At 41.8% G+C, this 24,212-nt stretch overlaps 1 protein-coding gene across 1 annotated transcript; it reads left to right on the top strand.

Annotated features, from left to right (window-relative positions):
• Positions 1-16,223: 16,223 nt before the first annotated feature.
• SCGB3A2 (secretoglobin family 3A member 2) lies at positions 16,224-19,697 on the top strand. Its single transcript, XM_054489687.1, has 3 exons — positions 16,224-16,371; positions 18,956-19,158; positions 19,536-19,697. Exons 1-3 carry the CDS (start codon positions 16,317-16,319, stop codon positions 19,557-19,559), a joined length of 282 nt encoding a protein of 93 aa, XP_054345662.1. The 5' UTR covers positions 16,224-16,316; the 3' UTR covers positions 19,560-19,697.
• Positions 19,698-24,212: the final 4,515 nt, after the last annotated feature.

Consider the following 24,212-nt stretch of genomic DNA (forward strand, 5'->3'; position numbering starts at 1 on the left):
TTCATATGCTTGTGTTTATAAAAGTAAGTTTAAGACTCTTCTTCTTCGTAATGTAGGCCTGGGTGGAGGTCCCATTGGACCATGCCTTTTTCAGCAAATAAAAGAGAGAAAATTAACTCTACTTCAAAGTCTCCAAAGTCACTTCTCAGAAACTGTCTCCTTTTCACCTGGAAGGAAGGCTATTAGTGATGCAGGATCTTTTGCTCCTTAATTCCGCTTATATCTAGGTTCCTGTCACATGATCAGGAAAATTTAGGCACACAGACACATTGAAAGGTGAAGAGAGTGGAATTTATTAAAAAAAAGTTCTCAGCCAGGCACTGTGGCTCACGTCTGTAATCCCAGCACTTTGGGAGGCTGAGGTGAGCAGATCACGAGGTCAGGAGTCTGGGACCAGCCTGACCAACGTAGTGAAACCCCGTCTCTACTAAAAAATTACAAAAACTAGGCCGGCGCAGTGGCTCATGCCTGAAATCCCAGCACTTTGAGAAGCCGAGGTGTGCAGATCACAAGATCAGGAGTTTGAGACCAACCTCGCCAATATGGTGAAACCCCGTCTCTACTAAAAAGTACAAAAATTAGCCAGGCATGGTGGCAGGTGTCTGTAATCCCAGCTACTTGGGAAGCTGAAGAAGGAGAATTGCTTGAATCTGGGAGGCAGAGGTTGCAGTGAGCCAAGATGGCACCACTGCCTTCTAGCCTGGGCAACAGAGCAAGATTCTGTCTCAAAAAAAAAAAAAGAAAAAAAAAAAGTTCTCAGCAAGGGAGTCCTGCCAACAGGCTCCCACCTCAAAGACTGAATACCAGGCCACCATGCATGAGCTGGAGGCCAGGCTCCTTCCCCCTGTATAAGGCATGAATCCCTGGTGGCTCCACCCCATTCTCCCAGAGTGGAGATGGGCCCCCCATCCATTGCAGGCATGCCCAGTCAAGGCCCTGGGCATGTTCCCTAATCTGCACAAAATCATCTGATATAAACACCTGTGGGTGGGTCAGATATTCTCTGGGAATCCTCCCCCTTATCTGCCTTCTGCGTCTATCATTCCCCCATCTAAAGAAGTACATCTAATTGCCATTAGAGTAAGGATAAGGATAAGGATGAAGACCAATCTTAACTGCTCCCTGCTGACAGAAGGCGCTTTATGGGGACAGTCAGATCGCCCTCAGAGGCCTCTCTAAGGGTCCCTGGTACAAGGGGCCATTGTCCAAGTCTGCAGTTGCATGACTTTTTGAAGTTTGATGGCCTGGAAGTGAGAAGAGACAAACCGAGTTATTAGAAAACATGTATCAAAATGAAGCAAGAGAGATGGCTAAGGACAGCTCAAAAATCCTGAGGCCTTTCACTGGTTTGTACAGGGAGAAGGAGGCCAGAAGCCTGACTGATAAAGAAATAACAAACTTGGCCGGGCGCAGTGGCTCATGCCTGGCACTTTGGGAGGCCGAGGCGGGTGGATCACGAGGTCAGGAGATCAAGACCATCCTGGCTAACACAGTGAAACCGCATCTCTATTAAAAATACAAAAAATTTAGCCAGGCATGGTGGCGGGTACCTGTAGTCCTAGGTAATCGGGAGACTGAGGTAGGAGAATGGTGTGAACCTGGGAGGTGGAGCTTGCAGTGAGCCAAGATCACCCCACTGTGCTCAGCCTGGGTGACAGAGCAAGACTCCATCTCTAAATAAATAAATAAATAAATAAATAAATACAAGAAATAACAAACTTTTACCTTTTTGTCAGCATGTCAGGCTTCTGGGTTCCCTTACCCTGAGCCTAATCCTAAACCAACCAGTTTAAGGTTTGGGAAATTAACTTCTCCCAGTTTGGATGCATCAGAGGGGAGTGTCCTATAGTACAAAGACACAATTACCTATCAGTGAAGAGAGGGCAGAGGAAGAAAAAGGAAAAAATAAGTGTTTTTTTCAGAGGAGTCCCAGAGGTTCAGAATGCATTCAAAAGGGGTACAGAGTGAAGATGAATGGCTACTCATCTAGAAAGAGGGGTCAAGGCATCCCAGACTTCTTTCCCTTCCCATTGAATATCTGGGGTACATGAGGGAGAGAAAGTGAGGTGTCCATTTTTTATTCTTCATCTTTATATCCCCGAGTCTTGGCAACCATGACAGGTTGCTCACCACAGGTGTCAGAGCAGTTTTCACCCATGTTAAGGGGGGCCTAGGGAGTGGGAATATCTGCTCTTACCTACATATGCCCTATCTCCCATGCTGTCAGTAGCCTTTGAGTTCCATAGGCCTCATTTATGCCATAGATACTAGCATGGCCTTTATCCATAAAAATGGGAGACTTGGCTTAATTGGCAGGAATTAGTCATGTTCACCTGCACTGTGCCTTTTAACTTCCATTATCTGCCTCTGAATCCCTCAGATCCAGTTTTCTTTTCTAGGGCTTTGACTCAGAGCTTGGAATTGAGTTTGGGACAAAAATGTGTGTCTCAGGGTAGGTTGCATGAACTTCTTATCATAAACCAAATGCTAAGGTGAAGCTGTGGAATTGAGTTCTCCTCCAGCAAGGGAGAGAAAAGGATGTCCTGTGACATGCCCAGATAACTGGTGGCTATAGTTATGCTTGCTAAGATTTGGGTACATAGTGCTTGGCTTTGGTTAGCTCCCTTGGTTTTATTTTCCCAAAAAGGAAACCTCTGGGTTATGGGCACCCTTTTTATTCCCTTCACCTGGCAGGATTTGCTGGATCATTGCTCAAAATTAAAATGCTAATCCGGATTTTTGCATTACCAATCTCTTTTGTTCCTTCTGAGCTGCAGTTGGAGATTGTTGGTTGGCTCACTGGAATAAAGAGCATTAGTCTAAAATGTAGGCAAAAACTTAAAAACAACTAATGAGTTTAGAATTTAATGACAAATGTATGGTAAGTTTTGAAACATAATTTGTCTCTCTCAAATTTTCCTTTTTGTTAAAAAGCAAATCATAATAAGACTGAGTTTGCAAATTAGACTTGAGTCTTATACTTGGACTGATTATTTGCATAAACTGCAACAAGAATAATTATTTTTGCACAGATCTTTTATACTGGCTTTGATGGAATGCTGTTCCACAAGAAATCTCAGACAGGACTTCCTAAAGCCAAGTCCAGCCATGAGCTTTTACCCTCAAATAACTGTGACTTGGGTAAACTTTCTTCTTGAAGGCTCAAGAGCACGGGGTTCCTGGGCCTGTTACAAAGTGATATTCTTTACTCACTTAGGTTAGAAACCCCATACAAGATATGAAGTCAGTTTTCCCAACGGCTTTGATCGGCTCTGCAAGTTGAGTCTGGCTTCTTAAAGGGAAGCATACCTTTCTAGTCAAAGCCTTGGTGAAACAACCAGTTTCTCCAATTGAGTCCAGTTGCAAAAGAAAATGGATTCTTATTGCATGGATGGAAACAACTATATTGCCATAAGTTAAAAATCCTCACAACTAGTTTCCAAATTCTGGAGAAGTCAAAGAGATAGAGACAAACATGCTCCAAATTTTGTTCACAGGAATATAACTTACTCAATTATTCAAGGCTGTAAATAGCTCAAAATAAATTCCCTTGATTCTGAAAAATAAAACAAGGATCAGCAATATTCCAAGCAAAAGTCAAAAAGATTACTTCAGTTTTCTGTTAGTTCAATCCATAGTTAACTCTTGTTTTGCTTGAACATTTCAGCTCTTCTTTTGTCTTGTACATTTTTCCTTTATTCCAATGGCAAAATCTCCAAAGTTAACAGAAAGCTGCATTTGAGAGCAGCTGTCAAAGTTCTATAGCTGATTATAAACCATCTTTTTAAGAGGATCAACATGAGACAATTGTCTGTGAATAACAAAATGTCCAGGGTGATTACAATCAGAAACATGGTTGACAAAAAAATGTGATTGTCTCTGTGGCTTACAATAACTTAGCATAACAAACGTCACTGTTATTGATAACACATACTGAGACATTATAATTTTAGAAATCCCATACAGTTTTGGAACATATATTAATATATTCCATAAAATATACCCTAAAGAAGATTAAACATCATTTTGGAAATCCCGTGTACCTAAACACGTCACATAATCCTGTTTACCTCTCTTCTGGATTCTCCCAGGGCTCTCAGCAGCACTTAAAAACTAGGTGTTAGGAAAGATAATTTTGAAACTGAAGTTTGATTTTGGGAAGCTTGTTAAATCTTAGAGGTTTAAAACACTTGATGTTATGGAATAGAATTCCAGATTTCCACTAGTTATTTATTTTGCCAAAATCATGACTCAGAAATCTTTTAAAAACCAAAAAAATTTATAACCTTTTTGAATTTTGTCAATCTTTGCAACCGAATTCCTTTTGCAAGATTAATTTTATAGAAACCTTCCATAACGTGTTTAAACTGTTATCTTTATCTTATCTAATTCAAAACAATCCTTTAACCTTAGGTAAAAATTTGCATTTTGATGACATTTGCATTTTACCAATAATCTTTAAGGCTGCTTTTATTTCTCAAAGATTAAGTTCATGTGAACCAAAAGGTACCACTGCTTTTATCTTTCCTTTAAAAAATATTTTGCCTAAGTGTTTATCCTTCTTTAAGTCAATTAATTAGAGCTCTTTTTATAGACATCACACACACAACTACACAGACAGGCAGAAGATCCAGTAGCTATAAGATTTTTCATTTGCCAATATCCTAATTGGATTACAAGCCTCTGGGTAGAGCCCTTTAAGAGCAAGGCTAGGAAAGCATGCAGTTTCTAGGGGTTAATAAACAGGTACAGGTGGAAGACAAAACAGATTTTGAGAGGGATCCATCTACCTCTAAATCCTGGGGCTCTGTGAGGAAAACAGGGGTCTCTCCCAAAATGAAACTTAAGGTGCCTCTTCTGTTTTTCCCAAGAAGTCACAGGCCATAAGAAATTATCTTAGGGCCTCTCATGTAAGCATTAAGAGTGGCAACACAAAATGGAGAAAAATAGTTTAGTCAACCAAGAAGAAATCTTTTTCTGGCAAAACAAGATCCAAGAAGAGAAAAACATAAAGGCCTTTTAACTATACCTATAACTTGGATATCCACTTTTAATTAAGCTGAGTGCTCTTTAAGAAAATCCTTTTAAATCCTGTATTACCTGACTTTAGCCACACCAAATGGCCAATTTTCTGGTTTCCACACTTTATTAAAGGTAACCTCGCAGGTGCTCAGAGAAAGCAAAATTCAAGACAGTTCACTGAGGGAAAGAAAATCAACAAATGGCAAAGGTCACACAGATATCAAACCAGAAAGGACTCATTCCCCAAGCCAGGATTTAACCCGGGTGCCACTGTAGAATGATGGAGAATAAAAAAAAGCATTGCCATGAGGTTACAGGTCATGCTCCCAAGGATGTAAAACAAGATGGAGGCTTGTTTCATGCGCGTCCGTGTGAAGAGACCACCAAACAGGCTTTGTGCGAGCAACATGGCTGTTTATTTCACCTGGGTGCAAGTGGGCTGAGTCTGAAAAGAGAGTCAGCGAAGGAAGATGGATTATCATTAGTTCTTACAGGTTTTGGGATAGGTGGTGAAGTTAAGAGCAATGTTTTGCGGGCAGGGGTGGATCTCACAAAGTACATTCTCAAGGGTGGGGAGAATTACAAAGAACCTTCTTAAGGGTGGGGGAGATTACAAAGTACATTGATCAGTTAGGGTGGGGCAGGAACAAATCACAATGGTGGAATGTCATCAGTTAAGGCTATTTTTACTTCTTTTGTGGATCTTCAGTTACTTCAGGCCATCTGGGTGTATACGTGCAAGTCACAGGGGATGCGATGGCTTGGCTTGGGCTCAGAGGCCTGACATTCCTGCCTTCTTATATTAATAAGAAAAATAAAACAAAATAGTGTTGAAGTGTTGGGGTGGCGAAAATTTTTGGAGGGTGATATGGAGAGAGAATGGGCGATGTTTCTCAGGGCAGCTTCAAGTGGGATTGGGGCGGCGTGGGAACGTAAAGTGGGAGAGATTAAGCTGAAGGAAGATTTTGTGGTAAGGGGTGATATTGTGGGGTTGTTAGAAGAAACATTTGTTGTGTAGAATTATTGGTGATGGCCTGGATACGGTTTTGTATGAATTGAAAAACTAAATGGAATAAGAGAAGGAGAAAAACAGATATAAAAGGTCTAAGAATTGGGAGGACCTAGGACGTCTGATTAGAGAGTGCCTAAGGAGATTCAGCATAGTCCTGCCAGCAAAGATTATTTATTTACTTCAAGAGTTAAGAGTGGCAGTTTGGGGTTAGCACAAGGAGATATCAGCTGTGATGGCTTAGGGAAACAGTGTAAACTGGCAGTGTAAACAAGAGCAGGGCATGTACGAGTAGTTGAGAATGGAAAATAGGAGTATGACTAGACTGAAAATAGTAGGGATGTCAAGTTTTTTGGGGGCACAGTCTAAGTTGGTCCGATGTCTGGAATGAGACTGGGGACTAATAAAAAGGAGCTCAAATGGGCTGTACCTTGTAGCAGTCTGAGGACAGGCCTGAATTTTGAGAAGCGAAAGTGGTAAAAGTATTGTCCAGTCCTTTTTAAGTTGGTGGCTGAGCTTGGCGAGGTGTGTTTTTAAAAGACCTTTAGTCCGTTCTACTTTTCTTGAAGATGGAAGACCGTAAGGGATATAAAGGTTTCACTGAATACTAACAGCCTGAAAAACTGCTTGGCTGATTTGACTAATAAAGGCTGGTCTCTTATCAGACTGTATAGAGGTGGGAAAGCTAAACTGAGGAATTATGTCTGACAGAAGGGAAGAAATGACTGTGGTGGCCTTCTCAGACCCTGTAGGAAAGGCCTTTACTTATTCAGTGAAAGTGTCTATTTAGACTAAGAGGTATCTTAGTTTCCTGACTCAGGACATGTTGAGTAAAGCTAATTTGCCAGTCCTGGGTGGGGGCAAATCCTCGCGCTTTATGTGTAGGGAAGGGAGGGGGCCTGAATAATCCCTGAGGAGTAGTAGACTAGCAGATGGAACACTGAGAAGTTATTTCCTTGAGGATAGATTTCTACAATGGAAAGGAAATGAGAGGTTCTGAGAGGTGGGCTAGTGGCTTGTACTATAGCATAGCCTGCCTTTGCTGGTGTGTGGTGATTAGGCCTGGTGGAACTGCTATCAATAAATCAAGCGTGATCAGGGTGAGGAACAGGAAAGAAGGAAATATGGGGAAATGGGGTGAATATCAGGTGGATCAGAGAGATACAGTCATGGGGGTCAGGTGTGGTATCAGGAATAATGTGGGAGGCCAGATTGAAGTCCGGGCCAGGAACAATGGTAATTGTGGGACTTAACAAAGAGTGGGTACAGCTGAAGGAGCTGGGGAGCAGAAAGTATATGCGTCAGGTATGAGGAAGAAAATAGATTTTGGAAGTTATGAGAAATGTAGAGAGTGAGTTGAGCATAGTTTGTGATTTTGAGGGCCTCTAAAAGTATTAAAGCAGTGGCAGCCGCTGCACGCAGACATGAGGGCTAGGCTAAAACAGTAAGGTCAAGTTGTTTGGACAGAAAGGCTACAGGGTGCGGTCCTGGCTCTTGTGTAAGAATTCTGACCTCACTAACCATGCCTAGGAAGGAAAGGAGTTGTTGTTTTGTAAGGGATTGAGGTTTGGGAGATTAATCAGACACGATCAGCAGGGAGAGCATGTGTGTTTTTACGAGAATTATGCCAAGATAGGTAACAGATGAGGATGAAATTTGGGCCTGACTGAAGTAATGGGGTCTGTCTGTGAAGCCTTGAGGCAGTACGGCCCAGGTAATTTGCTGAGCCTAATGGGTGTCAGGGTCAGTCTAAGTGAAAGCAAAGCGAGGCTGGGATGAAGAGTGCAAAGGAATAGTAAAGAAAGCATGTTTGAGATCTAGAACAGAATAATGGATAGTAGAGGGAGGTATTGAGGATAGGAGAGTATATGGGTTTGGCACCATGGGGTGGATAGGCAAAACAATTTGGTTGATAAGGCGCAGATTCTGAACTAACTTGTAAGCCTTGTCTGGTTTTAGGACAGGTAAAATGGGGGAATGGTAAGAAGAGTTTATAGGCTTTAAGAGGCCATGCTGTAGCAGGCGAGTGATAACAGGCTTTAATCCTTTTAAAACGTGCTGTGGGATGGGATCTTGACATTGAGTGGGGTAAGGGTGATTAGGTTTTAATGAGATGGTAAGGGGTGCATGATCGGTCGCCAAGGAGGGAGTAGAGGTATCTTATACTTGTGGGTTAAGGTGGGGGGATACAAGAGGAGGACACAAAGAAGGCTTTGGATTGGGAAGAATGGTGGCAATGAGATGTAGCTGTAGTCCAGGAATAGTCAGGGAAGCAGATAATTTAGTTAAAGTGTCTCAGCCAAATAAGGGAACTGGGCAGGTGGGGATAACTAAAAAGGAGTGCTTAAAAGAATATTGTCTAAGTTGGCACCAGATTTGGGGAGTTTTAAGAGGTTTAGAAGCCTGGCCATCAATATTCACAGCAGTTATGGAGGCAAGGGAAACAGGCCTTTGAAAAGAAGGTAATGTGGAGTGGGTAGCCTCCATATTGATTAAGAAGGGGACAGACTTACCCTCTACTGTGAGAGTTACCTAAAGCTCGGCATCTGTGATGGTCTACAGGGCTTCTGAGGTGATCAGGCAGCATCAGTCTTCAGCCAGTAAGCCAAGAAGGAGTCAGTCAGAGAGCCTTGGGCCAGAGTTCCAGGGGCTCTGGGAGTGGCTGCCAGGTGAGTTGAACTGTCCAATTTCCAGTGGGGTCCGGCACAGATGGGACACGGCTTAGGAGGAATTCTGGGCTGCAGGCATTCCTTGACCTGGTGGTCAGATTTCTGGCACTTGTAGCAAGCTCCTGGGGGAGGAGGTTCTGGAGGAATGCCTGGCCACTGCGGTTCAGGTGTTTGGAAGTTCTTGTGTGCTGGAGATGTGGCTGGGGTTTGTCTCACAGTGGAGGCAGGGAATTGAAACTTTTTTTTTTCTATTATTGTACACCTTGAAGGTGAGGTTAATTAAGTCATGTTGTGGGGTTTGAGGGCCAGATTCCAATTTTTGGAGTTTTATTTAATGTCGGGAGCAGATTGGGTAATAAAATGTATATTGAGAATAAGATGGCCTTTTGACCTTTTAGGGTCTAGGACTGTAAAGCGTCTCAGGGTTGCTGCCAAACGAGCCATGAACTGGGCTGGATTTTTATATTTGATGAAAAAGAGCCTAAACACTATCTGATTTGGGATAAAGAAAAAGGAGCATTAACCTTGACTATGCCTTTAGCTCTAGCCACCTTTTTAAGAGTAAATTGCTGGGCAGGTGGGGGAGGGCTAGTCACAGAACGAAACTGTAAGCCAGACCAGGTGTGAGGAGGGGAGGTGATAAAAAGATTACAGGGTGGAGGAGTGGAGGCTGAGGAAGAATTGGGACCTAGCTTGGGCTGGCGAGGAGGGGAGAGGTCAGATGAGTCTGTAGAAAAGGAAGATTAGAAAGACTCAGCGATGCTTGGGGTTGGGACTGAGGGGACAGGCGGGAGGGAAAGAAGATTTGGGATGAGTTGCACTGGGCACAGAGACTAGGAAGGGACTGATGTGTAAAAGAATGCCTGGACGTCAGGCACCTCAGACCATTTGCCCATTTTACGACAAGAATTATTTAGATCTTGTAGGATGGAAAAATTCAAAGTGCCGTTTTCCGGCTATTTGGAACTACTGTCGAGTTTGTATTGGGGTCAAGCGGTATTGCAGAAGAAAATAAGGCATTTAGGTTTTAGGTCAGGTGTGAGTTGAAGAGGTTTTAAGTTTTTGAGAACACAGGCTAAGGGAGAAGAAGGAGGAATGGAAGGTGGAAGCTTGCCTATAGTGAAGGAGGCAAGCCCCGAGAAAAGAGTAGAGACACGGAGAAGGGGTGGGGGGTTCTTGCCTTCCAGAAAAGCAGAGAAGGGGTTGGAGCATGGCAATAAGGGATGGGGGCACAGAGATAAGAGGTTGGGGTGTGGAAATAAGCAATTGGGGGGTTCTTGCCCCCTAGGAAAGCAGGACTTGCCACTAAGGGTGAAGGAGAAGGGGTTGAGGGGTACTTGCCCCTGCCCCAGGAAAGCGGGACTTGCCACTAAGGGTGAAGGAGAAGGGGTTGAGGGGTACTTGCCCCTTCCCCAGAAAAGCAGAGAAGGGGTAGAGACAAGGAGAGAAGGGGTTGGGGTGCTTGCCCCTTCCCCAGATAAGTGGGACTTGCCGCTAAGGGTGAAGGACCAAGGCAGGCATCCCTGCATGGTCTCACACCCTTGAAACGTGGGTGTATAATCAGAGAGGTGTCCCTGCAATGATTAAACACCAAGGGAAGGCTGCCTTCCCAGTCCATGACCAGCGCCAGAGTTTTGGGTCCACAGATAAAACGTGTCTCCTTTGTCTCTACCAGAAAACGAAAGGAATTGAAATTAAGAGAAGGGAGAGATTGAATTGTGGTGCCAAGATTGAAAGGAGAAAGAGGTTGAGGGATAGTGAGGGAGGCTGGAGAAGAGAGTAAAAAGAGGCCACTTACCGGATTTGAAATTGGTGAGATGTTTCTTGGGCTGGTCGGTCTGAGGACCTGAGGTCGTAGGTGGATCTTTCTCACGGAGCAAAGAGCAGGAGGATGGGGGATTGATCTCCCAAGGGAGGTCCCCCGATCCGAGTCACGGCACCAAATTTCATGTGCATCCGTGTGAAGAGACCAACAAACAGGCTTTGTGTGAGCAACATGGCTGTTTATTTCACCTGGGTGCAGGTGGGCTGAGTCTGAAAAGAGAGTCAGGGAAAGAAGATGGATTATCATTAGTTCTTATAAGTTTTAAGATAGGCGGTGAAGAGCAATGTTTTGCAGGCAGGGGTAGATCTCACAAAGTACATTCTCAAGGGTGGAGAGAATTACAAAGAACCTTCTTAAAGGTAGGGGAGATTACAAAGTACATTGATCAGTTAAGGTGAGGCAGGAACAAATCACAACAGTGGAATGTCATCAGTTAAGGCTATTTTTACTTCTTTTGTGGATCTTCAGTTACTTCAGGCCATCTAGGTGTATACGTGCAAGTCACAAGGGATGCGATGGCTTGGCTTAGGCTCAGAGGCCTGACAGCTTGTAGCAAAGTTTGCTACTGATCATATAGAAAGACATGCAAAGCACATCAGATTGGCTACAGCTTATGAACAACTTCAAAAATTCTTTCTTATAATTAAAACTTTACAGAGAATATAAACAGTGACAACTGGAGTCCTCGCCTAGTAAAATATCACCTAAAAGGAAGATAAAAAGCCTTTCACATAACTCTTGACCCATTGGAAAGAAGAAAAAAAACCCCAACTTAAAGTGCAGGGCTGTGTTAACTGCTGACAGGGTTGAGAAAAGGAAAAAAACAGACTCTCAAAGTGCAGGGTTGGAAAGATGCCTGAGGGAAGAAGCTCTCATTCTTATGCAAATGGATTTCTCCAAGAGGGAGAGAAACTTAATTGCTGTTTCTTCCCTGGGGTTCACATGGAGCTGGATCCCTCAGCCAGGAGAGGGGAAGACACTGTGGATGTGTGGCTAGGAACACTGGCCAGCCTGCCACATGTGGCCTCTGGGCCATGAGCCCCAGTCTCTTCCGGGAGGGGAGTGGGGCAGAGAGCTGCTGCTCACCTGTTCATTCCAAACAAATCAGGAAAATGTCATAGAAAGCCTGGCTTGGACTGGGGCTGACATCCCCAACCACCAAGAGTGTTGGTGGGGTGGGGGACAGTTTCCTTTACCCTCAGAAGAAGCCTGAGGGAAGAAAGACTCTGGAACAAAAGGGAAACAACACCCCTACTTCCCCTTCTTGCCTGGGGACTAGAACGTCTTTGTAGGACTAACAAATTAGCCATAAGATTAGAAATTATGGTTTGGCAGTCATGTACCTGGAGGTTACAAGATTCTGACTCTCATCAAATTGCCCCTGGGGATAACATCACTATTGTAAAACCTGAGATCAGTGCTTGAGAAATTTTGCAGACCTGCACTTGATGGATCAGTTGGCACCACCCAGATGGATAAACTGGCTCATCTTATCTTGTAGCCCCACCCAGGAGTTGACTCAGTGCAACAGGGCAGCTTCAACTCTCTGTGGTTTCATCTCCAACCTAACCAATCAGCACTCCTGACTCACTGGCCCCTCACCCACCAAGTTATCCTTAAAAACTCTGATCCTTGAATGCCTGAGGAGACTGATTTCAGTAATAATAAAACTCCAGTCTCCTCCACAGCCAGCTCTAAGTGAATAACTCTTTCTCTATTGCAATTCCCCTGTCTTCATACATTGGCTCTGTCTAGGCAGCAGGCAAGGTGAATCTATTGAGTGGTTACAGTAACAATACCATAACAAAGGCACAAGAAAAGGCTACATGGCTGTTTTAAAATGTAGATTCTATTCTTCTTGTGAACAGATCAGGAGTTGACTGCTGTTGAAAAGAGATTTTAGTGTGCTCAGATCCCAATACAAGGGGCCATGACACACCATGGGGCTGGAGGCACACGGGAAGCACCAGGGTTATTCAAGAGACAGATGGAGTGGAGGAAAATGTGAGCAGGAGTCTTTATTGTGGTTTCTGAAGGAAGACAGCAGAGATAGGGTAAGCAGGTTTTAAATGGGCTAGTTTGAATAATTTTGGTGGGCTCTGGGGTCTTGGGGCTGTCCCTAGTTGGTCATGGGGTGATTAAGGCATGGGAATAATGGCCCACAGTGCACAAGCCCAATAAAGGTCGTTGGGGCTTTGGGCTCTGGATTGGTTAATTTGCTTATGAAAGGCATGCTCCTGGTGATATCTCTAGGAATTAGCTAGTCCTGGGAAGGGCAGTCCTTTCAAGGTCAGCAAGGCCCCAAGGGGTCAAAACATCAAAAATACAGAATTAAAATACATGATTAATACAATGGCTCAAAACATAGGAAGCACAGAAGTAAACAAGTCCGAGTCTGTTTTCAATTCTGAGCATACCCCCAATCCACTTGTTGTCTATCACAGCTTTCTATTTGCTTCTTCACAGCACTAACCACTAGTGTTTTCTGTTTACTTATTTCTTGCCTGTGTATCTCACTACATTGTCAGCTCCAGGAAGGCAAGAAATTTGCTTGTCTGGTTTTCTGCACTAGTCCTAATTGCTGACACAGTGCCTGACACATAATGGGTACTCAATAAACATTTGTTGAACAAATGAGTGAAAACAATAGTGCTTGTTGGTTATGTGTGTATGTATAATATGATTTGCATGTACACACATACATACTACTGTTCTATTCATATATGTATACGTATGTGGATATTTGTGGGTGCTTTTGAGTTGATGTTTTTCATGTAGGTTCCAGTCAAGACTGCATATCTGGTGATTACTAGATAGACCCAACAGAAATCTATTTGCCCAGGGGTCTCAGGAATCTCCTGGAAAGAAATTGCCCTCTAGGACCAGCAGAGAAGCCTGATACAGTACCAATCATTTCAGAGGTTAAAAGAGAGAAGGATTTCTGCATGTATAATGCTGTATTTCACCTGAGGAGGCCTCAGTCCTGTCCCTCATGGATTTATAACTTGGCGTTTATAAGAAAGAAGTCAGTTTAGAAACTGGAAAACCTATTTTTTATTGAAAGTGCTACAATATTTTAGGATGCTGCGTCAATCAGAGTCCAGCCAAAAAGTTGAAACCATACCAAGTGACCACACAGAAAGAATTCCACATGGAGGGTAATTTACGAAGTTCTAGAAATGCAGTTAAAGCAACCAAGCAGAAGATGAATCAACTCTGAGATCAGAAAATGCAGAAAGCTGTTACTCCTTCTAGGTCAGGAAGGACAGTGATGAGAAGGTGGGGTCTAGGAGCTGGGGCCATGCAGTAAAAGCTGGAACAATGTTGGCCTGCATGGCATAGGGGGAACCACAGATAAAAGACCTTTCTGAAAGGAGATGAGCTTTGGAGAGGGTACAGCCACTACCCAAGATAGCTCCTGAATTGGAGAGAGGGAGACATATCCCTTCTCCTTTTCTCTCTCTCTCCACTCTTTCACCTGTGCCTTCCGCTGGCTTAACTTAATCAGATGCAGTTGGCAAGGAAGCCTGGAAGCAAGGAAGCCTGGAAACCACATTTTAAAAAGTCAACTTTCTATAATACAGAGCCAGGAATGAAAGTGAAGAGAAAGGATTTAATAGCAAGCAAACAAATTTGAGGGCAGCACTGGTTTAGTATTCCAAAAGAGACCATAATAAAAAACTAAAGGGCGTCATTGTGGCAGGCTGGATCTCCACAAGCACCCAAGTCTCCATAAGCCCTTTGCTGTAATGATGAATGTGTAAGTTAAACATTAAAGAACTGAAGAAACTGATGCCTGAGTAGGAGAGCTGGAATGCAGAAACAAACCCGTTAAGACCCTACCTGGGCTTTCTCATCCTCAGACCTGATTGAGTGATAAAAGCATTCATGCACATACAAACCATACCAGGACCCATGTAAAATTAACAAACTTTCCAGCCCACAGACCACTAGTTAAAGATTAGATTTAGGCTAAGTAGAAATATTCCTGCATGTAGGCATAGAGCTTGAAATTCATTTATATATACTAAAGGAAAAACTCATAACTTTTAGTTGGTCTGGTAAATTACTCCGACCTTCTCCCTGTGGCTGGTTACAAAAATAAACTCTCTTCTTTCCCAGTTCACCTGTTTCTCATTATTGGACCATGAGAGCAAGCAGCTGGACCCTGTTCCTCTGGCAACGGCATCAATCTTACCACCACTCATGCACACAACCTTGGCTCTTTGAGGGGCTTGGTATATTAATATCACTGGCATCAGTGGGAATATGTAGGAGAAATGGAAGCAGTACTGGTAGAGAAAGAAGGAGAAGTGGCAGGATTGAGGTGCATGGCAGGCATTCATGGTGTCTTTCATGTAGTTTATAAAGTAGTTTATTAAGTAGCAGAAAGATAAAGAAATGACAGTTACAACATGGTAACATAAAAATTAGTAAAATGTGACATAAATTAGATATTAATTTTGGTTTGGCATAGCAGAATGTTCGGTCTGCATAATTTTATTAGATCCTCATTACAGTACCACACCCTCAGATGAGGACAAATAAAGACCCAACCTCTGGCCTTGCATCTTAAGGTGTGTTTTCTCAAAATTTTCTGGGTTTCACTTTGGTGGTGGGGATGGCTGGAGCCAGCAGTACCACGTGGCCGGGGAGCTCTGAGCTGGTCCTGTGCCCATATGGATTCTGCTTTCTATTTCACCCCTTCATGGTTCTTTCTTACCCTCTTCCTTGCATGTCAGGCCCACTCGATGCCCCAAAGAACTCCAGGACTTGTGCTCACAACTGAAGTTGTCCTGAGGTCCTGTGGCTGAACCCTGGATCCAAAAAGACAGCCTTGGAAACAAATTACTACTCCTGTAGCCAGTACCTTATAATTACGTATTTTTGAATGATTTTATCAGATTTGATTGCCAAAGAATCTTGCAAAAACAATTTTTTCCCCAAGCTACACACCTTATGGTTGGTCATGTTATTTATGTTCCCATTTTAGATAAGAGGACCAATATCCTAGATTAAAAATGTCAAATCCAAGATTAGACAAATAGTGAAAATTGAATCCCAGGTTTTTCAAAAGGCACTTTGATTTTAGATCTTAAGCCTATTATTCTATTCAAAGGCTCAGAGAAGACATGCTCTGAACATACTCAAAATAACTGACACTGGAAAAGGTAACAGAGATGTGAAAATCTTGCCATAGTAGACGTGTGAGTGGGCTGGGGGCAGGTGAATTCCAGAGAAATGTGGCACTAAATGTCATTAAGCTGACTCTGTATTATACCAGGGTGGCCTCCAGATTGCTTTCACAACTGGGTAGTTCATCAGCTAATATGATTCTCCAAACTTTAAGTGATTAGAAAACTGGGGAAAAATGTAGAAAACTAGAGGAAAACACTCCTTCTAATCCCAATATAAATTCTTCACTTCTTTTCAATGTTCTTCCAGGAGAAGGATTCTTTGGGCTCTTTGCCTTCCACTTTTATTTCTGTGCAAGGGTTTATGCAAGAGGTACTTGAGAATGCTATACTGTAGAGCTTTGTTTCTCATGGGAACACAAGGGAAAGCGGAAAACCCTCCAAATTGTTTAGTGAGAAAACATAACCTTTATCCCTTTCTTTGGTGGGGTGAGTCAAGTGGTAGGGACTAGAATTCAGGTCCTCAATGGGCATATAAATACGTGTGTGCAAAAGCAGCCATCACACTTTGTATGGCAAGTGGAACCACTGGCTTGGTAGATTTTGCTAGATTTTTCTGATTTTTAAACTCCTGAAAAATATCCCAGATAACTGTCATGAAGCTGGTAACTATCTTCCTGCTGGTGACCATCAGCCTTTGTAGTTACTCTGGTAAGTAACTGGAATACATCTGGAATACTTGACATTTCTTAACTTTTCTGTTAATAAGAGCACAACTAGTAAGCCTTGCCTCACTGACAGTGGAATATGGTGGTAGGAATTTTATTTTTTTATTTTATTTTTAACTGACACATAATAGTTGCACATATTTGCAGGGTTGGAAGAAGTTTTGGAATCACAGAACATGGTGATGTTGGAAAGTATTTCAGATCCCCACCATCTAAGCTCTAGCCCAATATAAGTATTCTAATACATCCTACATAGGAAGTTAGCCAACTTCCACGGAGGGTCAACAAAGCACATTTCACTGCTGGATATTGGTTGCCGTTCGTTTTTCTTATTTTCCTCAATTTTGAGTTAAAATTTGACTTTATAATTTCTTTTGTGCTTTTGAACTATATGGAGTCATTCTTGCTATCATCTCCAGTTATCCAATTTGCTAGCTTCGTTCTCCTGAGATAGCTACATTCATCTGTTTATCCACTCAATGGATATTTATTGAATGGCTACAATTTGTTGGGCACTGGATAAGCATTGGAAGATTTAGACATGAAGCAGTCATAAATATTGTTCTTAAGGTGATAGTCTGGTAGGGTAGATAAGGCTTCTACCTAAGTTATTATAATTCTAGACTACTGTAAATGTACAGTGAGATATCCAGATAGAACTCTTTTAGTGCATTGGTGGGTGATTAGTTTAATTTTCAGGTAAGGGTATAGAAGCTGGCTTCTTGGAGGAGAATGGGAACTGATTTATTTTTTTGGAAGGAATCATTGTAACTATCAGGAAGACAGTGTGGGCACATGGGAAAAAGAGATTTCATGATAGCCACTGCTCATTGAGAGAACAGAAGGCTTTGAAGATCTTCTCCCAGGAAGCTGTAAATACATACAGAGAAGATATTTACCAATATGTCTGAAATAAGAAGTATGGAGATTAATAATGAAAAATTGATTGCTGCCCACACCTACACTGGCAACTTTGGCTTGTGATGTTTATTGAATTTCTGAAGGAATTTGTAACTTCACCAGTTTTGGATATTTCATTGTTCTCTAGTGTCCAGGGACAGGTATCTATGGGCAAAGCTGGCAGCAGAAAGGAAGTGGGGAAAATAAATACTGCCCTCTCTGGGTGAGAATTTTGGAGGGTCAATAGGCGATTGAAAATGAAAAAAAATATATACAGGCTCCATTTTAATAATTTGAATGGGGAAATAATAAGTTTCCAATAGAAAATAAACTATGGCAGGTCTTAGCCAGTAGGAGGATGTGTGTTCTTACATGTGTGCTCACATGCATGTGTACATTTATATATCTGCACATGTTTTTGTAAAAAATATATTGTACATGTTTTCCTCAATCTCTACTTTTTCCCACCATTCATCTGCTATGGGAAAGTTATCTTCCTAAAGCCAAAGATATAAAATGTAATTTTCCTATGTAAAAGCCTTGATAGTGCCCCACTGCCCTCAGGAAAAAAAAATCCAAACTCCTTTGTGTGACATCCAACACTTTAAAAAATCTGACCTCACTCAACTTTTGCAGCCTCACTCCCTTTATCTTCCATCCTTTGGTCATAGCCTATTGGAAATCTGCACTCCAGCCTTCTGGGCAGAAGGCTCACCATCCTGTGTATGGACTTTTATCCTAACATTTCCGTGCCTTTATTGGTCATGTTTCTAAAATGCTTCTCCTCTTCTTTACCTTATGATCCTGACATTTGCCTCAAGACATAGCTCTAACAGCACTTCTGGAAAATTCCTGCAGCACTCTCTCATGTTAGAATTAGTCATCCCTTTCTTGTGTTTCCATGGAGCTTTGTCCATAATGTTAGCATAGCACATGCTACACTGTGGCGTACACAGATCTTCTATCACCAGTTGGACTGTGTGAAGCCTCTGAATGGGCATCCTTGTCTTATTTGTCTATGTATCTGCACAGACTAGACAGAGTTGGTGCTCAGTTGTTTGTAGTGTTGAGTTGAATTGGTTGGGAGCAGTTTCTTGGGCTGTGGTTGGGTCCATTCCTGTCCTTATGTGGAGATTCACTATGGCATCTCTCCTTTAGCCTCAAAGCTGTGAGCTGTGGAGACAGCCACATACAAAATACCATCCTCTTCAGTCAATCACAATGATCTGTTGAATGCTTACTCTGCCAGGGTCAGTTCTAGGCATGGGTGCAGTAGTGAAAAAACACACATTCCTTGTTCTCATGGAGCCTCCATTCTAATGAGAAAATAAAGACAATAAAAATAGCAAAGGAAGAGTTGCTTTTTTTAGGTAATGGTAAGAAAAAATAAATGACGGAGAGTGACTATGGCCATTGCAGGCTTCTCTGAGGAGGTGATATTTGAAGAGAGGCCAAATAATGTGAGAAAGAAAGGTAAGTAGCTAGCTGAGGAAAAAAGTTCTAGGGAGATGGAACAGCAGGTGCAAAGGGCCAGAGGCAGAAGTTTTCAATGGAAGTTAAGATGAGTGGATCTGGAATGGAGCTATTGATGGACACAGGGAGAGATGATGAGGTCATAGTCTGGGCCCAGATGTGCCTGTCTTACCTGGTTTCTCTTTTTCCTGCAGCTACTGCCTTCCTCATCAACAAAGTGCCCCTTCCTGTTGATGAGTTGGCACCTTTACCTCTGGACAACATTCTTCCCTTTATGGATCCATTAAAGCTTCTTCTGAAAACTCTGGGCATTTCTGTTGAGCACCTTGTGGAGGGGCTAAGGAAGTGTGTAAATGAGCTGGGACCAGAGGCTTCTGAAGCTGTGAAGAAACTGCTGGTAACCACAGCTTGGGAGGCTAATCTGCCAAAGGGGAGGCATACTCATGCTGAATGTCTACCTCCTCTTCTTGTCCCTTGTAAATGTGCATTTCCACTTTACTGATTATATTCATAGGAAGTTTACATGTCCTGGAATCTCAGGAAAAATACAATTTCTACATTTCCGGAAGGGTTTTTGAATGACAGTGACATGTGTTATAGTTGTGACATTACCATTTACCACCTTCGTGATTTTGGATAAGACGTAATCACTCTGAGTTTTTGTTTCCCCATCAGTAAAATGGTGGCCAAACAGGATACTGGAAGTGAGTATGTTTTGAAACATGCGAATTACATGTAAGCTGCTCTGAATTTTGTTGTCCTTCTGCCTTCCAGGAGGCGCTATCACACTTGGTGTGAGTCAAGATAGACAGCGGAGGTGGATGGGGATGGAAGATGACGCTCCTATCCTCCCTGGCTGAAACCTGTTCTACCAATTATAGATCAAATGCCCTAAAATGTAGTGACCCATGAAAAGGACAAATAAAGCAATGAATAGATTTTCAGTCGTCCTATTTTTATTTCTGGGGACTCTATTCAGAAGGACATATCCAGGTTAGTTTTCCCTTGGCTGGTTAACTCGAGAGATCCTGTTTTTATAAAGAAAACCTGGCATCTTAAGTAAGACATAATCATTCCTTCTCCTTTCCTTATCTCTAAGTTAAACATCTATATTTTTCCCAACTGTTTTTTATCTCACGGTGTTTTCAGACCCTTCACTTTCCTATCCCCCATCCTAAATAAATTTTTACATTTAAAAAATGAAAAAATAATTTTCAAAATATTGTCTTATAAGACTAGCATCTTACTAACTTCATTGGTTTGGCTTCTGTTTCACTAGAATGCTAGTTTTTGTTAAGTTTGTAGTTAAGCTATGGCCACTCAATAGCGTTCACCGATCCTTCCACCAAGTTAGGCCTTTATTACATCATCCTTAGGCAAATGGGTGATGAACTATCTTTTCTTTCCTCTACTCTGTCATCTACAGTGATGACAGAATTATCTTTCCAAGGAATTATTCTGGTAATATCATGACGGCCTGTAGGGTGGATTTCAAGCTTCTGAGCATGGCATGCAAGGCTGTTCATGATCTGGCTTTTGGTTACACGTCTAGTCTTCTTATCTACATTCCTTTCTTCACAAGTGCTCTACTCCAGCCACACTGAACAGATAACTAAATCCTTTTCCCTCTAACACTCTTACACCTCAATGAAAAATCAAGTTTCATCCTACCTAGAATGTCTGCCACCATTGGCCTTCAGACCTGGCCTGTGTCAGTCTTTCCCCTGTTCTGCTCTGCTCTGCTCTGGTATGTGTTGAGGGAGGATAGGAAACATGATACTGATTGCTGCAGCTTGCATTTCTCAGGTTCCCAAATCAGCTTACATTTGGGCTAGGTTCTGCCCCTGGGAGGCGCAGGCAGTAGATAGGAAGTAGGAAGAGAGAAAAATTATTGTATGACCCTTTCTGGCTCTGTATTTGGGAGAAGTCTCTGGAAATGACTGTACCATGTCTGAGGCTCCACGTCCTGCTAGATAGGCCTGCCTTGGTCCCAGCTTTTCCTGGGTGAGTCCAGCCTCTGGGCTCTGGTTACACCACCTCCTTTCTTTTTCTCTCCAGCTGAAGTTAGTGGTTTCCTCCTGTTGTCAGTTTCTGGGTGCCTTACCATCACCTAGTTGACTTTTTAGCTCTTCTAATGTCTATTCAATCAATTCTTTGCATTACATTCCTCCTGTTCTAAGTACTTTGAGTAGTTTCTGTTTCTTAATTGGTTTCTGACTAAGATGATGTTAAGTGTTATCTCTAGGGATATTATCTTAATTTCCTACCATTGCTTGACTTCCATTTTTTGGCAACTAAAATAGTTTTCACTCTGTGAAATTTCCTATTTTATTTCCTTATTTTATCTATGCCTATAACGATAGATTAGGTTGCTCAGCTGCAGTAATAAATAATCCCAAATCTCAGTGGCTTACATGCACAGTGTGTGACTTGTTCATCACACTATGTGGCCATCTTTGGTTGGCTGTAGCTATGATCAGTGTTTTATGAATTCTATAACAGGAGCTGATGGAATAGTCTCTCTTGAGCATTTCGCTTATTATGTTTACAGGGAAAGAGAACTTGGTGAACCACGAGCTAACTCTTAAATCTTCTTCTTAAAAGTGAAGTATATGACTTCCAATCATGTTTAATTGGCCAGAGCAAGTCATCTGACCATGTTTGACTTCTTTAGGAAGGGGATGTATAATTCTCCTATAGGAAAGAGCAGTGCCAAATATGATTAATGTAATGTAATTGACCACATTACTTGATGACTTCAAAGTAATTGTCACCTTAGATGCCTCTATCGTACTTGCAATTTTCTTTTCTATTGAATTATATGCCATCTTTCCTCCTACCTTAGTTTTCTGCTATTTGACCACTATTTTTCAGTTTCTTTAAATGGCCCTTATTATATTTGACTTCCCTTGAATGTTGGTACCTCCAAAGATTCTAAACTTGATTCCCCTTCTATTTTTACTCTGTATATAAGCTTTACTGTAGAATCTTATGTACTACCATGGATGCCAATATAATCTTTACGTTAGGAACTCCAAAATCTGTGGCTACAATCTATATCTTTTTTTTCTAAGAAGATATTTAGTTACCTATAAGACACCTCCAAGGGATGCTCTTTTTTAGATTCAACTCAAACATTTTTACCTGAACTCATTGTCTCTCTTTCAAAACCCACTCCTATGTTCTAATTTGCTATTCAGTTTACAGCACAGACATTTTCATGGATGCCTGAAACAGAAACTTGGGAATAATCCTAAGTACTCTCTGTCATCAGCCTCCTTTCTGATTGGTAAGCAAGCCTTATCAACCCTTTTCACAACTATTGCACACATTTTTCATGATCACCACTGGTACTGTTCCTAGAACTTTGTTCTTTGTTTCTTTGTTTCTTTCTTTCTTTTCTTTCTTTCTTTCTTTCTTTCTCTCTTTCTTTCTTTCTTTTCTTTTTTGAAGTGCTATGGTGCCATCACAGCTCACTGCAGCCTGGACCTTCTGGGCTCAGGTGATCCTCCCACCTCAGCCTCCTGAGTAGCTAGGACTATAGGCACATACCATCATGCCTGACTAATTTTTTTTTGTATTTTTTTAGATACCATGTTGCCCAGGCTAGTCTTAAACTCCTGGGCTCAAGCGATCCTCCTGCCTCAGCTTCCCAGAGTGCTGGGATTAGAGGCATGAGCTACTGTTCCCAGCTGCAGATCTTGTCATTTCCCCTCAAACTACTGTGTTAATCTCTCAAGTGACCTTTGTATTCCCAAAGGTCCCCTTCTAATCCATCAGCCACACACAGAAGGAGACTTCCTAAAATACAGGAATTATTCCCCAACTTCAAATTCATCCATAGTTTTTTAATGCTGATTGAAAAAAAAAAGTCGGACACTACGTTAAATCAATAGACACATTAATAATATAAGTGTAAACGTATTTGTTTTCACACTTATTTCAAAGTCTCTTTTCTAGACTGTGAAGTTAAATGGATAGTGACTCTAACGTACATGTCTGTATCCTCAGCACATCGCACAGAGTCTGAAGATAGTGTTGGTTTTGTTGAATAAATGGGATTGTTTCGGTTAAGTTGTGTCTGATTGGGTTGGCCCCTTTGTTTTGTTCCACCAGTCATATTATTAAGCCATTCATTGCTCTCTCTCTCAGTGTTTTGCATATTTGAGGAGGATGCCTCTCTATGCCTTCACCAAGGTATTAAATGGAAAAGATTGGGGATAAAGTTCTCTGCCACTGTACTCTGAGTAATAGCAGTAATCTGGCAGTTTACTGGGTTGGAAGGTTTTTTTTCCAGGGGTGTATCAAAGAGAGTGATTAAGAAGGAATCTGGGGAAAAATTATGTTTGGGAAGCCAGGCAGAAACTGATAATAAACATTATCATAAAAGTGACAACACCAAATGCTGGTGAGGATGTAGAGAAGCTGGATCACTCACACATTGCTGGTGTGAAAGTAAAACAGTACAGCTACTCTGGTAAAATAGTTTGACATTTTCTTAAAAAACTAAACATGCAACTACCATAAAACCCAGCAAATGTACTCTTGGGCATTTATCCCAGAGAAACAAAAACTTATGTTTATGCAAAAACCTGTATACAAATGGTCATAACAATTTTATTTTAGTAGCCAAAAACTGGAAACAACACAGTTGTTCTTCAATGGATGAACGGATAAATTTTGGACATCTTTGTAAGGAAATACTATTCAACAAAAAAGGAGAACAAACTATTTATATACACAGTAACTTGGATGCATCCTTAGAGAATTATGCTAAGTGAAAAAAAGTCAAACCCCAAAGGTTAAATTCTGTATACTTTTATTTATGTAACATTCTCAAAATGACAAAATTATAAAAATAAAGAACAAATTTGTAATTTCCAGGGGTTAAGGAGAGGGTGGAGCAGGAAGGAAGTGAGTGTGTTATATAAGAGCTGTATGAGAGATCCTTATGAGGACAGAAAAGTTCTGTGTTTTACCTGTATCAGTGTCAGCATACTGGTTTTGATGCAGTAGCATAGTTTTGCAAGATACTACCATTGGAGGAAACTTGGTAGAAAATTGCTGGATTGCTCTGTATGATTTCTTTTTTTTTTATTATTATACTTTAAGTTTTAGGGTACATGTGCACAATGTGCAGGTTAGTTACATATGTATACATGTGCCATGCTGGTGTGCTGCACCCATTAACTCGCCATTTAGCATTAGGTATATCTCCTAATGCTATCCCTCCCCGCCTCCCCCCACCCCACAACAGTCCCCAGAGTGTGATGTTCCCCTTCCTGTGTCCATGTGTTCTCATTGTTCAATTCCCATCTATGAGTGAGAACACGTGGTGTTTGGTTTTTTGTCCTTGCGATAGTTTACTGAGAATGATGATTTCCAATTTCATCCATGTCCCTACAAAGGACATGAACTCATCATTTTTTATGGCTGCATAGTATTCCATGG

Source organism: Pongo pygmaeus, chromosome 4, assembly GCF_028885625.2.
Source record: "Pongo pygmaeus isolate AG05252 chromosome 4, NHGRI_mPonPyg2-v2.0_pri, whole genome shotgun sequence".
Taxonomy (NCBI): Eukaryota; Metazoa; Chordata; class Mammalia; order Primates; family Hominidae; genus Pongo; species Pongo pygmaeus.

Coding starts and splice junctions, on each gene's coding strand:
- SCGB3A2 (XM_054489687.1), top strand. CDS start 16,317: ATGAAGCTGGTAACTATCTTCCTGCTGGTGACCATCAGCCTTTGTAGT. Junction 16,372..18,955: donor CAGCCTTTGTAGTTACTCTG/GTAAGTAACTGG, acceptor TTTTTCCTGCAG/CTACTGCCTTCCTCATCAAC. Junction 19,159..19,535: donor AAGCTGTGAAGAAACTGCTG/GTAACCACAGCT, acceptor TCTGCCTTCCAG/GAGGCGCTATCACACTTGGT.